This window comes from Tiliqua scincoides, chromosome 3 (assembly GCF_035046505.1).
Source record: "Tiliqua scincoides isolate rTilSci1 chromosome 3, rTilSci1.hap2, whole genome shotgun sequence".
In the NCBI taxonomy this organism is placed as follows: domain Eukaryota; kingdom Metazoa; phylum Chordata; class Lepidosauria; order Squamata; family Scincidae; genus Tiliqua; species Tiliqua scincoides.
This window is the reverse complement of record NC_089823.1, coordinates 554,177-567,991: the sequence shown is the minus strand read 5'-3', so window position 1 is coordinate 567,991 and position 13,815 is coordinate 554,177. Positions and strand designations below refer to the sequence as shown.

The 13,815-nt window shown below is 55.2% G+C and overlaps 1 protein-coding gene across 1 annotated transcript; it reads left to right on the top strand.

Annotated features, from left to right (window-relative positions):
- The first annotated feature begins 1,333 nt into the window (after positions 1-1,333).
- On the top strand, positions 1,334-2,656 carry LOC136643869 (hemoglobin subunit beta-like). The gene is made up of 3 exons (XM_066619282.1): positions 1,334-1,453; positions 1,570-1,792; positions 2,624-2,656. The coding sequence occupies exons 1-3, from the start codon at positions 1,362-1,364 to the stop codon at positions 2,654-2,656; spliced, it is 348 nt and encodes a 115-aa protein (XP_066475379.1). The 5' UTR covers positions 1,334-1,361.
- The last annotated feature ends 11,159 nt before the right edge of the window (positions 2,657-13,815 follow it).

Below are 13,815 nucleotides of genomic sequence, written 5' to 3'. Positions count from 1 at the left end.
GTAAGGCCACACCTGGAGTATTGTGTCCAGTTCTGGTCGCCACATCTCAAAAAGGACATAGAGAAAATGGAAAAGGTGCAAAAGAGAGCGACTAAGATGATTACGGGGCTGGGGCACCTTCCTTATAAGAACATAAGAACAGCCCCACTGGATCAGGCCAAAGGCCCATCTAGTCCAGCTTCTAGATGCACATTAAGAATATACAACATAACAACAGCCCCACTGGATCAGGCCATAGGCCCATCTAGTCCAGCTTCCTTTATCTCACAGCGGCCCACCAAATGCCCCAGGGAGCACACCAGATAACAAGAGACCTCATCCTGGTGCCCTCCCTTGCATCTGGCATTCTGACATAACCCATTTCTAAAATCAGGAGGTTGCGCATACACATCATGGCTTGTACCCCGTAATGGAATTTTCCTCCAGAAACATGTCCAATTCCCTTTTAAAGGCATCCAGGCTAGACGCAATCATCACATCCTGTGGCAAGGAGTTCCACAGACCGACCACACACTGAGTAAAGAAATATTTTCTTTTGTCTGTTCTAACTCTCCCAACACTCAATTTTAGTGGCTGTCCCCTGGTTCTGGTGTTATGTGAGAGTGTAAAGAGCATCTCCCTATCCACTCTGTCTATCCCCTGCATAATTTTGTATGTCTCAATCATGTCCCCCCTCTGGCGCCTCTTTTCTAGGCTGAAGAGGCCCAAGCGCCGTAGCCTTTCCTCATAAGGAAGGTGCCCCAGCCCCGTAATCTTCTTAGTCGCTCTCTTTAGCACCTTTTCCATTTCCACTATGTACTTTTTGAGATGTGGCGACCAGAACTGGACACCATACTCCAGATGTGGCCTTACCATAGATTTGTACAAGCAGTGGGGCTGTTCTTATGTTCTTATGTTCTTAAGTTCTTATGTTCTCAATACCTTTTCAAGCCCTGCGTAGTGGAGGAGGGCTGGCTGTGGGGAGTCCCATGGAGGCGCCTTCCCCTTGGGCGAGAGCAGTGCATTTGGCTGAGCTAAAGAACCTAATTTTCAAAGGGAAATGTTGGGAAATGACATGGGGGGGCGGCAGGCAGGTCCGAATTTGCTGCTGCTCGGAGCAAAGGGAATGGGAAGTGGGTGTGGAGAGGGAAATCCCTCCTAGAACCACCTGATGCAGGCTGCATCCGCTGGAACCCGCATGAATCAGTGCATGGAGACAGGCTTAAGCAGTGACGTGGCTAAGTTTGCAGACGACACCAAACTTTTCCCAGTGGTGACGACCAGAAGTGATTGTGGATATGTTCTTGCTGAGGAGACTTCTGCTCAGCTCAGACACTTCTGCTGCACAGCCGAGTGACCTTCCTGACCCTCCATCCTCCACCATGGTGCACTGGACTGGAGACGAGAAGAAGCTCATCACTAGCCTTTGGGCCAAGGTCAATGTGGCAGAAATTGGTGGCGAGTGCCTGGCCTAGTAAGTTCAGGGAAGGCCTTGTGACTTGGCTGTTACCTGGGGTCAGTTGGGAGTGCCTCCTCCTCCCCGCCCCCGAAACCTAACCCCTGTGTGCCTTTCTCTCTCCCTACCTGCAGCCTCCTGATTGTGTACCCCTGGACCCAGAGGTTCTTTGGCCACTTTGGGAACATTTCCAGTGCTGACAGCATCCTTGCCAATGCCAGGGTCAAAGAGCATGGCAAGAAGGTGCTCACCTCCTTTGGAGATGCCATCAAGAACCTGGACAACACCAAGGAGACGTTTGCCAAGCTGAGTGTCCTGCACCGTGAAAAGCTGCGTGTGGACCCCGAGAACTTCAGGGTGAGGTGCCCCCCTTGCTAGGCAGCTTGCCTTGATTGAGGGAGGAAAAGGGTGGCCGGGTCCTACTCCTCGCTGGCCCAGCTGTCACCACAACCACAAGCTCCCCCTCTCGTCTGTGAAGGGTGATGCTTAACACCCCCAACGTTCTCCGCCGGACTTAGTCTGGGGTGGGTTGAGTGCTCCACAAATCCACGGGGGTTCAACAACAAGAGGGTTGAGGTGTGTGTGCACGTGAGAGGCAGAAGAACCACGGTGCACTTCTGTGCTAGGTGTTGCTTTCCTGGCCGGTTGGGGTGGGGGGCGGGGAGGAATGACTCCGCCTGTGACCTCAGTGAGGCTTAGTGGAGAACCCAGGCAGGAGGCGGTTTGCTCCGGCCGTCCTTTGCACTTTCTTCTGCGCTCCCTTCTAACTTCCCTGGGGCTTTTTTCCAAACTAACACTCTCACAGCGGTGCTGGCTGTTGCAAGCTAAGGATGACATAAAGTGGCCGGATGGAGAGCCAGAGCCTCCCTGGGCCTTCGGTGTCCATTCACATGCTACTCTTTGGAGTAGAGGAAACACCTGCACATGTCTGGCTCCGTCCACTGAGTGGGAGGCCTGGCTGTGAAGGGAGCCTAGTCACCCCTCAAGAACGCCACCCTGAGAAAGCCCCACTCCTGGACTTTTTGGGTGGGGAAGCCCAGCCGTCCTCCCCCCTCCAGCTCTCCCCAAAAGGAGCAGCTTGTGGCTGGCTGCGGCTCCGTGCAGGGCAAGCGAGGCAGACAGCTGTGGGGCAGGGCAGGCCTCAGGCTCCACAAGCAGACGTCTTCATGGCCTCCTCTTCTCTTCCAGCTTCTGGGCAACATTATCATCGTCATCGGCTAGGCAGCCCACTTTGGCAAGGAGTTCACCCCGGAGGTCCAGGCTGCCTATCGCAAGCTGGTGGGTGCCGTGAGCCACGCTCTGGGACGTCAGTACCATTGAGGGGAACCAGCTGCCTCCCGGCCACCTTGTCACCCGCAGGAACTCCCTTCCAGCCACTTGTGACAGTTCCTTCGAATAAAGTTGACTCCCTGCAGTCCAAGCTGGTGCCTGTGTCTCTTTGGGTCCTGCTGGTGGGGTGTAACTGGTCAATGGCATCTCCTGGGGGAAGGGGAGGCCTGCTTAGGGGGGTAGGCCAGCTTAGGGGGGTAGGCCAAGTGCAGGTTGGAGGGAAGGCAGGTCGATTTTGGACGCTCTCCACACACATCAACCTGGGTGTTTGGGTTTCACGCTCCTTGCATGGCTTCCTGTGTCATTGTCACCCTCTTTCCCCCCTCCCCCAGGACAGGGGTAATTCTTCTGATTCCATGTAGTGTCTCTAAGGTCCAAGGTGTCCATGGGTGAAAATCTCCAAGATAAATTGGAGTACTGGCATAAGAACATAAGAACAGCCCCATTGGATCAGGCCATAGGCCCATCTAGTCCAGCTTCCTGTATCTCACAGCGGCCCACCAAATGCCTCAGGGAGCACACCAGATAGCAAGAGACCTCATCCTGGTGCCCTCCCTTCCATCTGGCATTCTGACATAACCCATTTCTAATATCAGGAGGTTGCGCATACACATCATGGCTTGTACCCCATCATGGATTTTTCCTCCAGGCCACACCTGGAGGATAGTGTCCAGTTCTGGTCGCCGCATCTCAAAAAAGACATAGTGGAAATGGAAAAGGTGCAAAAGAGAGCGACTAAGATGATTACGGGGCTGGGGCACCTTCCTTATGAGGAAAGGCTACAGCGTTTGGGCCTCTTCAGCCTAGAAAAGAGGCGCCTGAGGGGGGACATGATTGAGACATACAAAATTATGCAGGGGATGGTCAGAGTGGATAGGGAGATGCTCTTTACACTCTCACATAACACCAGAACCAGGGGACAGCCACTAAAATTGAGTGTTGGGAGAGTTAGAACAGACAAAAGAAAATATTTCTTTACTCAGCGTGTGGTCGGTCTGTGGAACTCCTTGCCACAGGATGTGATGATGGCGTCTAGCCTGGACGCCTTTAAAAGGGAATTGGACAAGTTTCTGGAGGAAAATCAATTACGGGGTACAAGCCATGATGTGTATGCGCATCCTCCTGATTTTAGAAATGGGTTATGTCAGAATGCCAGATGCAAGGGAGGGCACCAGGATGAGGTCTCTTGTTGTCTGGTGTGCTCCCTGGGGCATTTGGTGGGCCGCTGTGAGATACAGGAAGCTGGACTAGTTGGGCCTATGGCCTGATCCAGTGGGGCTGTTCTTATGTTCTTATGTTCTCAATACCTTTTCAAGCCCTGCGTAGTGGAGGAGGGCTGGCTGTGGGGAGTCCCATGGAGGCGCCTTCCCCTTGGGCGAGAGCAGTGCAATTGGCTGAGCTAAAGAACCTAATTTTCAAAGGGAAATGTTGGGAAATGACATGGGGGGGGCAGCAGGCAGGTCCGAATTTGCTGCTGCTCCGAGCAAAGGGAATGGGAAGTGGGTGTGGAGAGGGAAATCCCTCCTAGAACCACCTGAGGCAGGCTCCATCCGCTGGAACCCGCATGAATCAGTGCATGGAGACAGGCTTAAGCAGTGACGTGGCTAAGTTTGCAGACGACACCAAACTTTTCCCAGTGGTGAAGACCAGAAGTGATTGTGAAGAGCCCCAGAAGGATCTCTCCAGACTGGCAGAATGGGCAGCAAAATGGTAGAAGATTTTGAATATCGGTAAGTGTAAAATCATGCACCTTGGGGCATAGAATCAAAACTTCACATGTAGGCTGATGGGTTCTGAGCTGTCTGTGACAGATCAGGAGAGAGATCTTGGGGTGGTGGTGGACAGGTCGATGAAAGTGTCTACTCAATGTGCAGCGGCAGTGAAGAAGGCCAATTCTATGCTTGGGATCATTAGGAAGGGTATTGAGAACAAAACGGCTAGTATTATAATGCCGTTGTACAAATCGATGGTAAGGCCACACCTGGAGTATTGTGTCCAGTTCTGGTCGCCACATCTCAAAAAAGACACAGTGGAAATGGAAAAGGTGCAAAAGAGAGCAACTAGGATGATGACTGGGCTGGGGCACCTTCCTTATGAGGAAAGGCTGCGGCGTTTGGGCCTCTTCAGTCTAGAAAAGAGATGCCTGAGGGGGGAAATGATTGAGACATACAACATTATGCAGGGGATGGATAGGGAGATGCTCTTTACACTCTCACACAACACCAGAACCAGGGGACATCCACTAGAATTGAGTGTTGGGAGAGTTAGAACAGACAAAAGAAAATATTTCTTTACTCAGCGTGTGGTTGGCCTGTGGATCTCCTTGCCACAGGATGCGGTGATGGCAACTGGCCTGTACGTCTTTAAAAGGGAATTGGACAAGTTTCTGGAGGAAGAATCCATTACGGGGTACAAGCCATGATGTGTATGCGCCATCTGATTTTAGAAATGGGCCATGTCAGAATGCCAGATGCAAGGGAGGGCGCCAGAATGAGGTCTCTTGCTATCTGGTGTGCTCCCTGGGGCATTTGGTGGGCCGCTGTGAGATACAGGAAGCTGGACTAGATGGTCCTGTGGCCTGAACCAGTGGGGCTGTTCTTATGTTCTTATGTTAGGGTTTTGAGAATGCAAACACCCATTTGGGGGCCATCTTGGTGGGCTGAGCTTGGCCTGGGCCTCAGGTCAGGAATACTGGGTCACATGAGCCCAAGTGAATGAGGACCGGCTGCAGTGGGCGCTCCCCTGTGTCCGTTGACACAAGATGCCTTTGTCACCCATGGGTGGCACCCTGCTATCAGCCCCAGGCAAAGAGGGCCTCTTTCCCTGCCATGTTGTGGACAGATCTTTCCAGTGCTGCTCGTTCCAGGACTGATAAACCCTGCTGGCAATGGAGGTGGCTGCAACCGGCTTTGCTATCTGGACCTCCTGCTCCCCAGAGAGAGCCACACCCCAGGACAGGCTGCCTGCTTCTCCCCAGCTCCACCAAGCCATGGTTCCCCCCCCCCCGCCCCGCTCATAGCTCCACCCAATGACTGCACCCACCTGGAGTGAGGAGGAGCTTTGGCACAGGGTATAAAGACCTTGCTGAGACCTCTGCTCAGCTCAGACACTTCTGCTGCACAGCCGAGTGACCTTCCTGACCCTCCATCCTCCACCATGGTGCACTGGTCTGGTGACGAGAAGAAGCTCATCACTAGCCTTTGGGCCAAGGTCAATGTGGCAGAAATTGGTGGCGAGTGCCTGGCCTAGTACGTTCAGGGAAGGCCTTGTGACTTGGCTGTTACCTGGGGTCAGTTGTTACATTGAGACTAGGCATCATCCGCTAGGCAGCCCACTTTGGCAAGGAGTTCACCCCGGAGGTCCAGGCTTCCTATCGCAAGCTGGTGTTATGTGAGTGTAAAGAGCATCTCCATATCCATCCCCTGCATAATTTTGTATGTCTCAATCATGTCCCCCCTCAGGCGCCTCTTTTCTAGGCTGAAGAGGCCCAAACGCTGTAGCCTTTCCTCATAAGGAAGGTGCCCCAGCCCCGTAATCATCTTAGTCGCTCTCTTTTGCACCTTTTCCATTTCCACTATGTCTTTTTTGAGATGCGGCGACCAGAACTGGACACAATACTCCAGGTGTGGCCTGGAGGAAAAATCCATGATGGGGTACAAGCCATGATGTGTATGCGCAACCTCCTGATTTTAGAAATGGGTTGTGTCAGAATGCCAGACGCAAGGGAGGGCACTAGCATGCAGGTCTCTTGTTATCTGGTGTGCTCCCTGGGGCATTTGGTGGGCTGCTGTGAGATACAGGAAGATGGGACTAGATGGGCCTATGGCCTGATCCAGTGGGGCTGTTCTTATGTTCTTATGCCAGTACTCCAATTTATCTTGGAGATTTTCACCCATGGACACCTTGGACCTTAGAGACACTACATGGAATCAGAAGAATTACCCCTGTCCTGGGGGGGGAGAGGGTGACAACGACACAGGAAGCCATGCAAGGAGCGTGAAACCCAAACACCCAGGTTGATGTGTGTGGAGAGCGTCCAAAATCGACCTGCCTTCCCTCCAACCTGCACTTGGCCTACCCCCCTAAGCAGGCCTCCCCTTCCCCCAGGAGATGCCATTGACCAGTTACACCCCACCAGCAGGACCCACAGAGACACAGGCACCAGCTTGGACTGCAGGGAGTCAACTTTATTCGAAGGAACTGTCACAAGTGGCTGGAAGGGAGTTCCTGCGGGTGACAAGGTGTCTCAATCATGTCCCCCCTCAGGCGCCTCTTTTCTAGACTGAAGAGGCCCAAACGCCGTAGCCTTTCCTCATAAGGAAGGTGCCCCAGCCCAGTCATCATCCTAGTTGCTCTCTTTTGCACCTTTTCCATTTCCACTGTGTCTTTTTTGAGATGTGGCGACCAGAACTGGACACAATACTCCAGGTGTGGCCTTACCATCGATTTGTACAACGGCATTATAATATTAGCTGTTTTGTTCTCAATACCTTTTCTAATGATCCCAAGCATAGAATTGGCCTTCTTCACTGCCGCCGCACAGTGGGTCAACACTTTCATCGACCTGTCCACCACCACCCCAAGATCTCTCTCCTGATCTGTCACAGACAGCTCAGAACCCATCAGCCTACATGTGAAGTTTTGATTCTATGCCCCAAGGTGCATGATTTTACACTTACCAATATTCGAACGCTTCTGCCATTTTGCTGCCCATTCTGCCAGTCTGGAGAGATCCTTCTGGAGCTCATCACAATCACTTCTGGTCTTCACCACCCAGAAAAGTCTGGTGTCGTCTGCAAACTTAGCCACTTCACTGCTCAACCCTGTCTCCAGATCATTTATGAAGAGGTTGAAAAGCACCGGTCCCAGGACAAATCCTTGGGGCACACCGCTTTTCACTTCTCTCCATTCTTGAAATTGCCCATTGACACCCACTTTCTATTTTTCTATTTTCTATTTAGAGATGCTGTGAAGGGCAAGGAAGCTTCCTTCTGTAAATGAAAGTCTTGCCCTAATGAGGAGAATAAAAAGGAACATAAACTGTGGCAAAAGAAATGTAAGAAGGTGATACGGGAGGCCAAGCGAGACTATGAGGAACACATGGCCAGCTACATTAAGGGGAATAATAAAAGCTTCTTCAAATATGTTAGAAGCAGGAAACCCGCAAGAGAAGCGGTTGGCCCTCTGGATGGTGAGGGAGGGAAAGGGGAGATAAAAGGAGACTTAGAGATGGCAGAGAAATTGAATGAGTTCTTTGCATCTGTCTTCACAGCAGAAGACCTTGGGCAGATACCGCTGCCCGAACGGCCCCTCCTGACCAAGGAATTAAGTCAGACAGAGGTTAAGAGAGAAGATGTTTCAGACCTCATTGATAAATTAAAGATCAATAAGTCACCGGGCCCTGATGGCATCCACCCAAGAGTTATTAAGGAATTGAAGAATGAAGTTGCAGATCTCTTGACTAAGGTATGCAACTTGTCCCTCAAAACGGCCACGGTGCCAGAGGATTGGAGGATAGCAAATGTCACGCCTATCTTTAAAAAGGGAAAGAGGGGGGACCCGGGAAACTATAGGCCAGTCAGCCTAACATCTATACCGGGTAAGATGGTGGAATGCCTCATCAAAGATAGGATCTCAAAACACATAGATGAACAGGCCTTGCTGAGGGAGAATCAGCATGGCTTCTGTAAGGGTAAGCCTTGCCTCACAAACCTTTTAGAATTATTTGAAAAGATCAACAGGCATGTGGATGCGGGTGAACCCATAGACATTATATATCTGGACTTTCAGAAAGCGTTTTACACGGTTGCTCACCACAGACTACTGAGAAAACTCCAGTCAGGGAATTAGAGGGCAGGTCCTCTCCTGTACTGAGAGGTGGTTGAAGACCAGGAAACAGAGAGTGGGTGTCAATGGGCAATTTTCACAATGGAGAGAGGTGAAAAGCAGTGTGCCCCAAGGATCTGTCCTGGGACCGGTGCTTTTCAACCTCTGCATAAATGACCTGGAGACAGGGGGGAGCAGTGAGGTGGCTAAGTTTGCAGACGACACCAAACTTTTCTGAGTGGTGAATACCAGAAGTGATTGTGAGGAGCTCCAGAATGATCTCTCCAGACTGGCAGAATGGGCAGCAAAATGGCAGATGCGCTTCAGTGTCAGTAAGTGTAAAGTCAGGCACATTGGGGCAAAAAATCAAAACTCCACATATAGGCTAATGGGTTCTGAGCTGTCTGTTACAGATCAGGAGAGAGATCTTGGGGTGGTGGTGGACAGGTTGATGAAAGTGTCAACCCAATGTGTGGCAGCAGTGAAGAAGGCCAATTCTATGCTTGGGATCATTAGAAAAGGTATTGACAACAAAACGGCTAATATTATAATGCTCGTTGTACAAATCGATGGTAAGGCCACACCTGGAGTATTGTGTCTAGTTCTGGTCACCGCATCTCAAAAAGGACATAGTGGAAATGGAAAAGGTGCAAAAGAGAGTGACTAAGATTATTGCTGGGCTGGGGCACCTTCCCTAAGAGGAAAGGCTACAGCATTTGGGCCTCTTCAGCCTAGAAAAGAGGTGCCTGAGGGGGGACATGATTGAGACATACAAAATTATGCAGGGGATGGACAAAGTAGGTAGAGAGACACTCTTTTCCGTTTCACATACTAGAACCAGAACCATCCAGAATCATCCAAAAAATTTGAGTGTTGAGTTAGGACAGACACAAGAAAGAATTTTTAACCCAACATATAATTAGTCTGTGGACTTCCTTCCCACAGGAAGTAGTGGTGGTTACTTGCCAAGATGCTTTTAAGAGGGGATTGGACAAATTTCTGAGCGGCCCGCTTGGAGGCAGGCTGTGCAGCATGGCCTCTCCCAGTTTGAAGAGACACTTGGCCAACAGTCTGAGGCTAAGAGGCAAAGAAGGAAGGCCCATAGCCAGGGAGACAGTCCAGGGACAGACTGCATTTGCTCCCAGTGTGGAAGGGATTGTCACTCCCAAATTGGCCTTTTCAGCCACACTAGACGCTGTTCCAGAACCACCTTTCAGAGCGTGATACCAGAGTCTTTTGAGACTGAAGATTGCCAACAATCGGACAAATTTCTGGAGGAGAAGTTTATTATAGGTTAAAAGTCATAGTAAGTATGTGCAAGCTCTTGGTTTGAGAGGCAGGCTGCCTCCGATTGCCAGATGCAGGGGAGGGCACAGGGACGCAGGTTGTGTCTGTTGTCTTGTGTGCTCCCTGGGGCATCTGGTGGGCCCCTGTGAGATACAGGAAGCTGGACTAGATGGGCCTTTGCCTGATCCAGTGGGGCTCTTGTTATGTTCTCAGAGTCCTCCTGGCTTGGTGCACTTCCACTGCATCAACCCCACAGCTGCACCGGTGGGCTCCTCCATAGCCTGGGACCAGGAGCCCTGCCCACAGCATGGCAGCCTGCACCTGGCCCTCTCTCCAAGCCTCCCCCCGTCCTGTCCTGCAGACACAAGACAGCCTTTGGCTGCGCATTGGTGAACGGTGATGGGAGGGAGACACCTGACTCAGCAGCCTCCTGGGGCGGGCTGGGCCGGGACCCAGAGCCTGAGTCAACCCGAGAGCCTGAGGAGGACGACTGGGAGTGACCCTGCCCTGCAGCCTACTCAGAGTAGCTGCTATGGCATCTGCTGAGAACAGAGGGGGCTTCCTGGGAGAGAGGCCGGAGGAGCTCCGGGGTGGCCGCCCAACGACATCTCTCTCTGCATCCTCGCAGGCAGGAGAGACCCACAGAGCTGAGCTCTGGGGCCTCGACAGCCCCACTCCGCCATTCACGGGGAGGGGGCCTCCCCGGCGCTCGGCTTTCCGAAGGAGGGAGGGAGGGAGGGCGGGCAGTGAGCCGAGAAGCTGCGCCGCTCGCCCCCTCCCCCGCGCCGGCTCCTCCAGCAGGTCGACAGCACCTGTGTCAACAGCCGGCGGCTCTCCAGCAAACACGGCGTGCCTCCCGGGGCGGGCGCAGCCGGGAGACGCGCTGGGGCAGCCCCCTCCCCCGTGCCAGGAAGGCGCGCTCTGCACGTGCGCTGCGCAGCCCGCACCGCTCCCGCAGACGAGCCCGCGGCCGAAGGGGCTCCTGCCTGCTCAGCACGAGCAGAGGCCACCGCCACCGCCACGCGCCGACGGGGCGGCCCGTGACGCGGCGCTCCTTCCGCCGCCAGGGGGGCGCTCGCCGCCCGCCCGCCCCGGGTGCTCTGTGCTGGGCTCGCTGCAGCCGGGCGGCTGCAGGAGACGGGCGGCTGTCCCGCTGCGCTGCGCCCGGCCCGGCCCCGCCAGGATGGAGGCGACGCGGCCGCTGAACGAGTCGCTGATCTGCCGCCCCGGGAACGGCTCGGCCGGCGGCGCCTGGAACGGCACCGGCGCGGGATGCGACGCTCCCCGAAGACCCGCCCGCGGCCCGCGAGGTGAGCGCCCTCTCCGCTCCCCGGCACCCCCAGCCCTCCGCCGCTGCAGGGCCTGTCGGCGGCCCCCCGCTACCCACGGACGGCGCCCCCGCCCGCCTGCCGTGCCAGGTCTGAGCCACGCACAGAGCGCGGCTCCCCCAGCCGGGGCCGCGGGCTTCCCTCCTGCTCCCGGGGCAGCTCCTCGCCGGGGAGGCTGGGCGCCGAGCCCCAGCGTGGGGCGGTGCTGCCAGCGGCGGGCGAGGCCCGCTCGAAGCCGGGGTGCCGCAGGCCTGGAGGGGGCGCCAGCCTAGTGCTTGTGGGGCGTCAAGGGCTCCTGGCTCTGCTCTCGCGGGCAGCCCTCACTGCTGGGGCTCCCCCCCCCCCCGGCTGTCGACTGGCCTGGCCCGCAGGAAGGGCTCCTGGCAAGCAGCCGCCTGCTGCAGCCTCCCCAGAGCCTGGCGCGCCACGTTCTGAGGCTCAGGGTGGCCTCTGCAGCGGTGGGAACACGAACAGGAGAAGGGGGGGGGTGTGCCAGCATCCATCGGAGAAGGGTGACCAGGTGGGAGGGAGAAAGGCCTGGGCTGGGGCGAGGAGAGCGGGCTGGGAGCCGCCGGGCGCACACACAGGCAGGCAGGCCTGAGGCGAGGAATGGGAAGGCCTGGCAGGACCCTCCAGGAGGCAGGCTCCTGGTCAGAAGCACCCCACCGATTCCACAGCCAGGTCCGCAAAGCCCCCTCCCAAGCAGGCAGCAGTGGGCGCACCTCCTGAAGGCAGCGCTCTCCCTGCCGATGGACGGTGCCAGGCAGTGCGGCAGCAGGGTCTGCCTCTTGGCTGAGGGGCGCTGCCACTGCTGCCCCCGCAGAGGTGCAGTGCAGGGGTCAGCCAGCCCAGCCTGGGGACCTGCACTGTGCCTGCCCTGGAAGCAGCCATCCAGCCACTCGCACGCTGGCCGGGGCAGGCCTGACCGCGCCCTCCCCTCCCCCATCTTTCCACAGACCTAGACCTGACCGTGCGCATCCTGCTCTACTCGGCGATCTTCCTGCTGAGTATTTTGGGGAATGCGCTGGTCATCGTGGTGCTGGCGGTAAACAAACGGCTGCGCACCGTCACAAACTCCTTCCTGCTCTCGCTGGCGCTCAGTGACCTCATGGTGGCTGCCTTCTGCATGCCCTTCACTTTCATCCCCAACCTGATGCGCACCTTCGTCTTCGGGAAGGCCGTCTGCAAGACCATGGCCTACCTCATGGGTGAGTTTTGTGGCCTGGCGGGTGAGGGGGGGACGTGCGTCTCGCTGGAGCGGGGATCCTGCTGGCCTCCGCAAGCAGGTCTTCCCCAGGGCCCAAATCATCTTCCATTCCCTCTTTCTGGCCCTGCCAACCGTGCACCACACAAGCTGTTTTCCCCATGCCCACGAGAAGCCATTTCCCCTTCTGTCCGCGGCTGTGTCCTTGATGCCAGATGTGGTGTGAAAGAGGGGACATCTGCTCTCTCCATCTGTTTATGCTTCCCGGAGCTGAGCCCACATCAGTGATGCTGCTTCTGCCAAATCCACACCTGCCGCTTAGGATCATGGAACACTAGAACTGGAAGGGACATCAGTGATGGTCTAGTCCACTCTCCACCCTTGCACTGGCAGCTCTGTGCAGGCAGCTACAGTGTTCCTGACTGTCTGGTGGCTGTCCGGCCTCTGCCAGTGGGCAGAACACAACTGCACAGAGCTGCAGGCTGTTCAGTACCAGGCAGCCCTGAAGGCTTCCCTCTAGTTGCAGCCCCCTGGTTCTCGCCCTGCCCCCACCACCAGCCCTTCAGTTCCTGAGGATGCTGTCAGCCCTCCCCTGGGCCTTCTCATTGCCACGCTAAACATCATGGCAGTCCAGCCCCACTGAGTTCTGCTGTCAGGACAGATCACACAGCCCTGCGCACGGCCGCTGCGGCAACTGTTCTCAAGCCGCTGCCACAAACAGCGGCCTTCTGCCTCAGCTGGTGCCCTACTCCAGAGCAGGTGAGTTGACACGGAGGGGGGGGGGATTGTGGGCAGGGAGAGGGAAGGAGGGGGTGGAGCCAGCAGCAGTGGCGCAGGAATCTTATCTCTTATCTCAGGAGCCTCCCCGCCCCTTTCCCACCTAGACGCATGCCACAGAAGTAGGTGGTGTGTCCAAGAAGACCCAGAGGTGGCCCCAGGATAGAAGCAGAACACGTTTACTTGCCTCAGTTTGCTTTTGGATGCAGTGGCATCAGTGCTGGTGGCAGAGGACAGTGATGGGACCTAAGGCTGCAATCCCATACGCACTTACCTGGGAGTAAGTTACCTATGGGATGAGGATGGGGAGGTTAGAGAACAACAAGACAAAGGCAGGGTAGGAGAAGAAATTGGGAAAGGTAGCGTGATGGGATGTGATAGACGGTTTAGCACAATGAGAGGATGCGGGGACAAAGGAGCGAATAAGCAGCCCATCCTGGGGCATTCCGTGTATAAATGCTTTTATGCGAATGCCCGAAGTCTACGAGCAAAGGTGGGAGAACTGGAATGTCTGGTGACAAGGGAAAATATTGACATAGTGGGCATAACGGAAACCTGGTGGAATGCGGAGAATCAGTGGGATACCGCAGTCCCGGGCTATAACTCTACAGGAGGGACAGGCAGGGGCG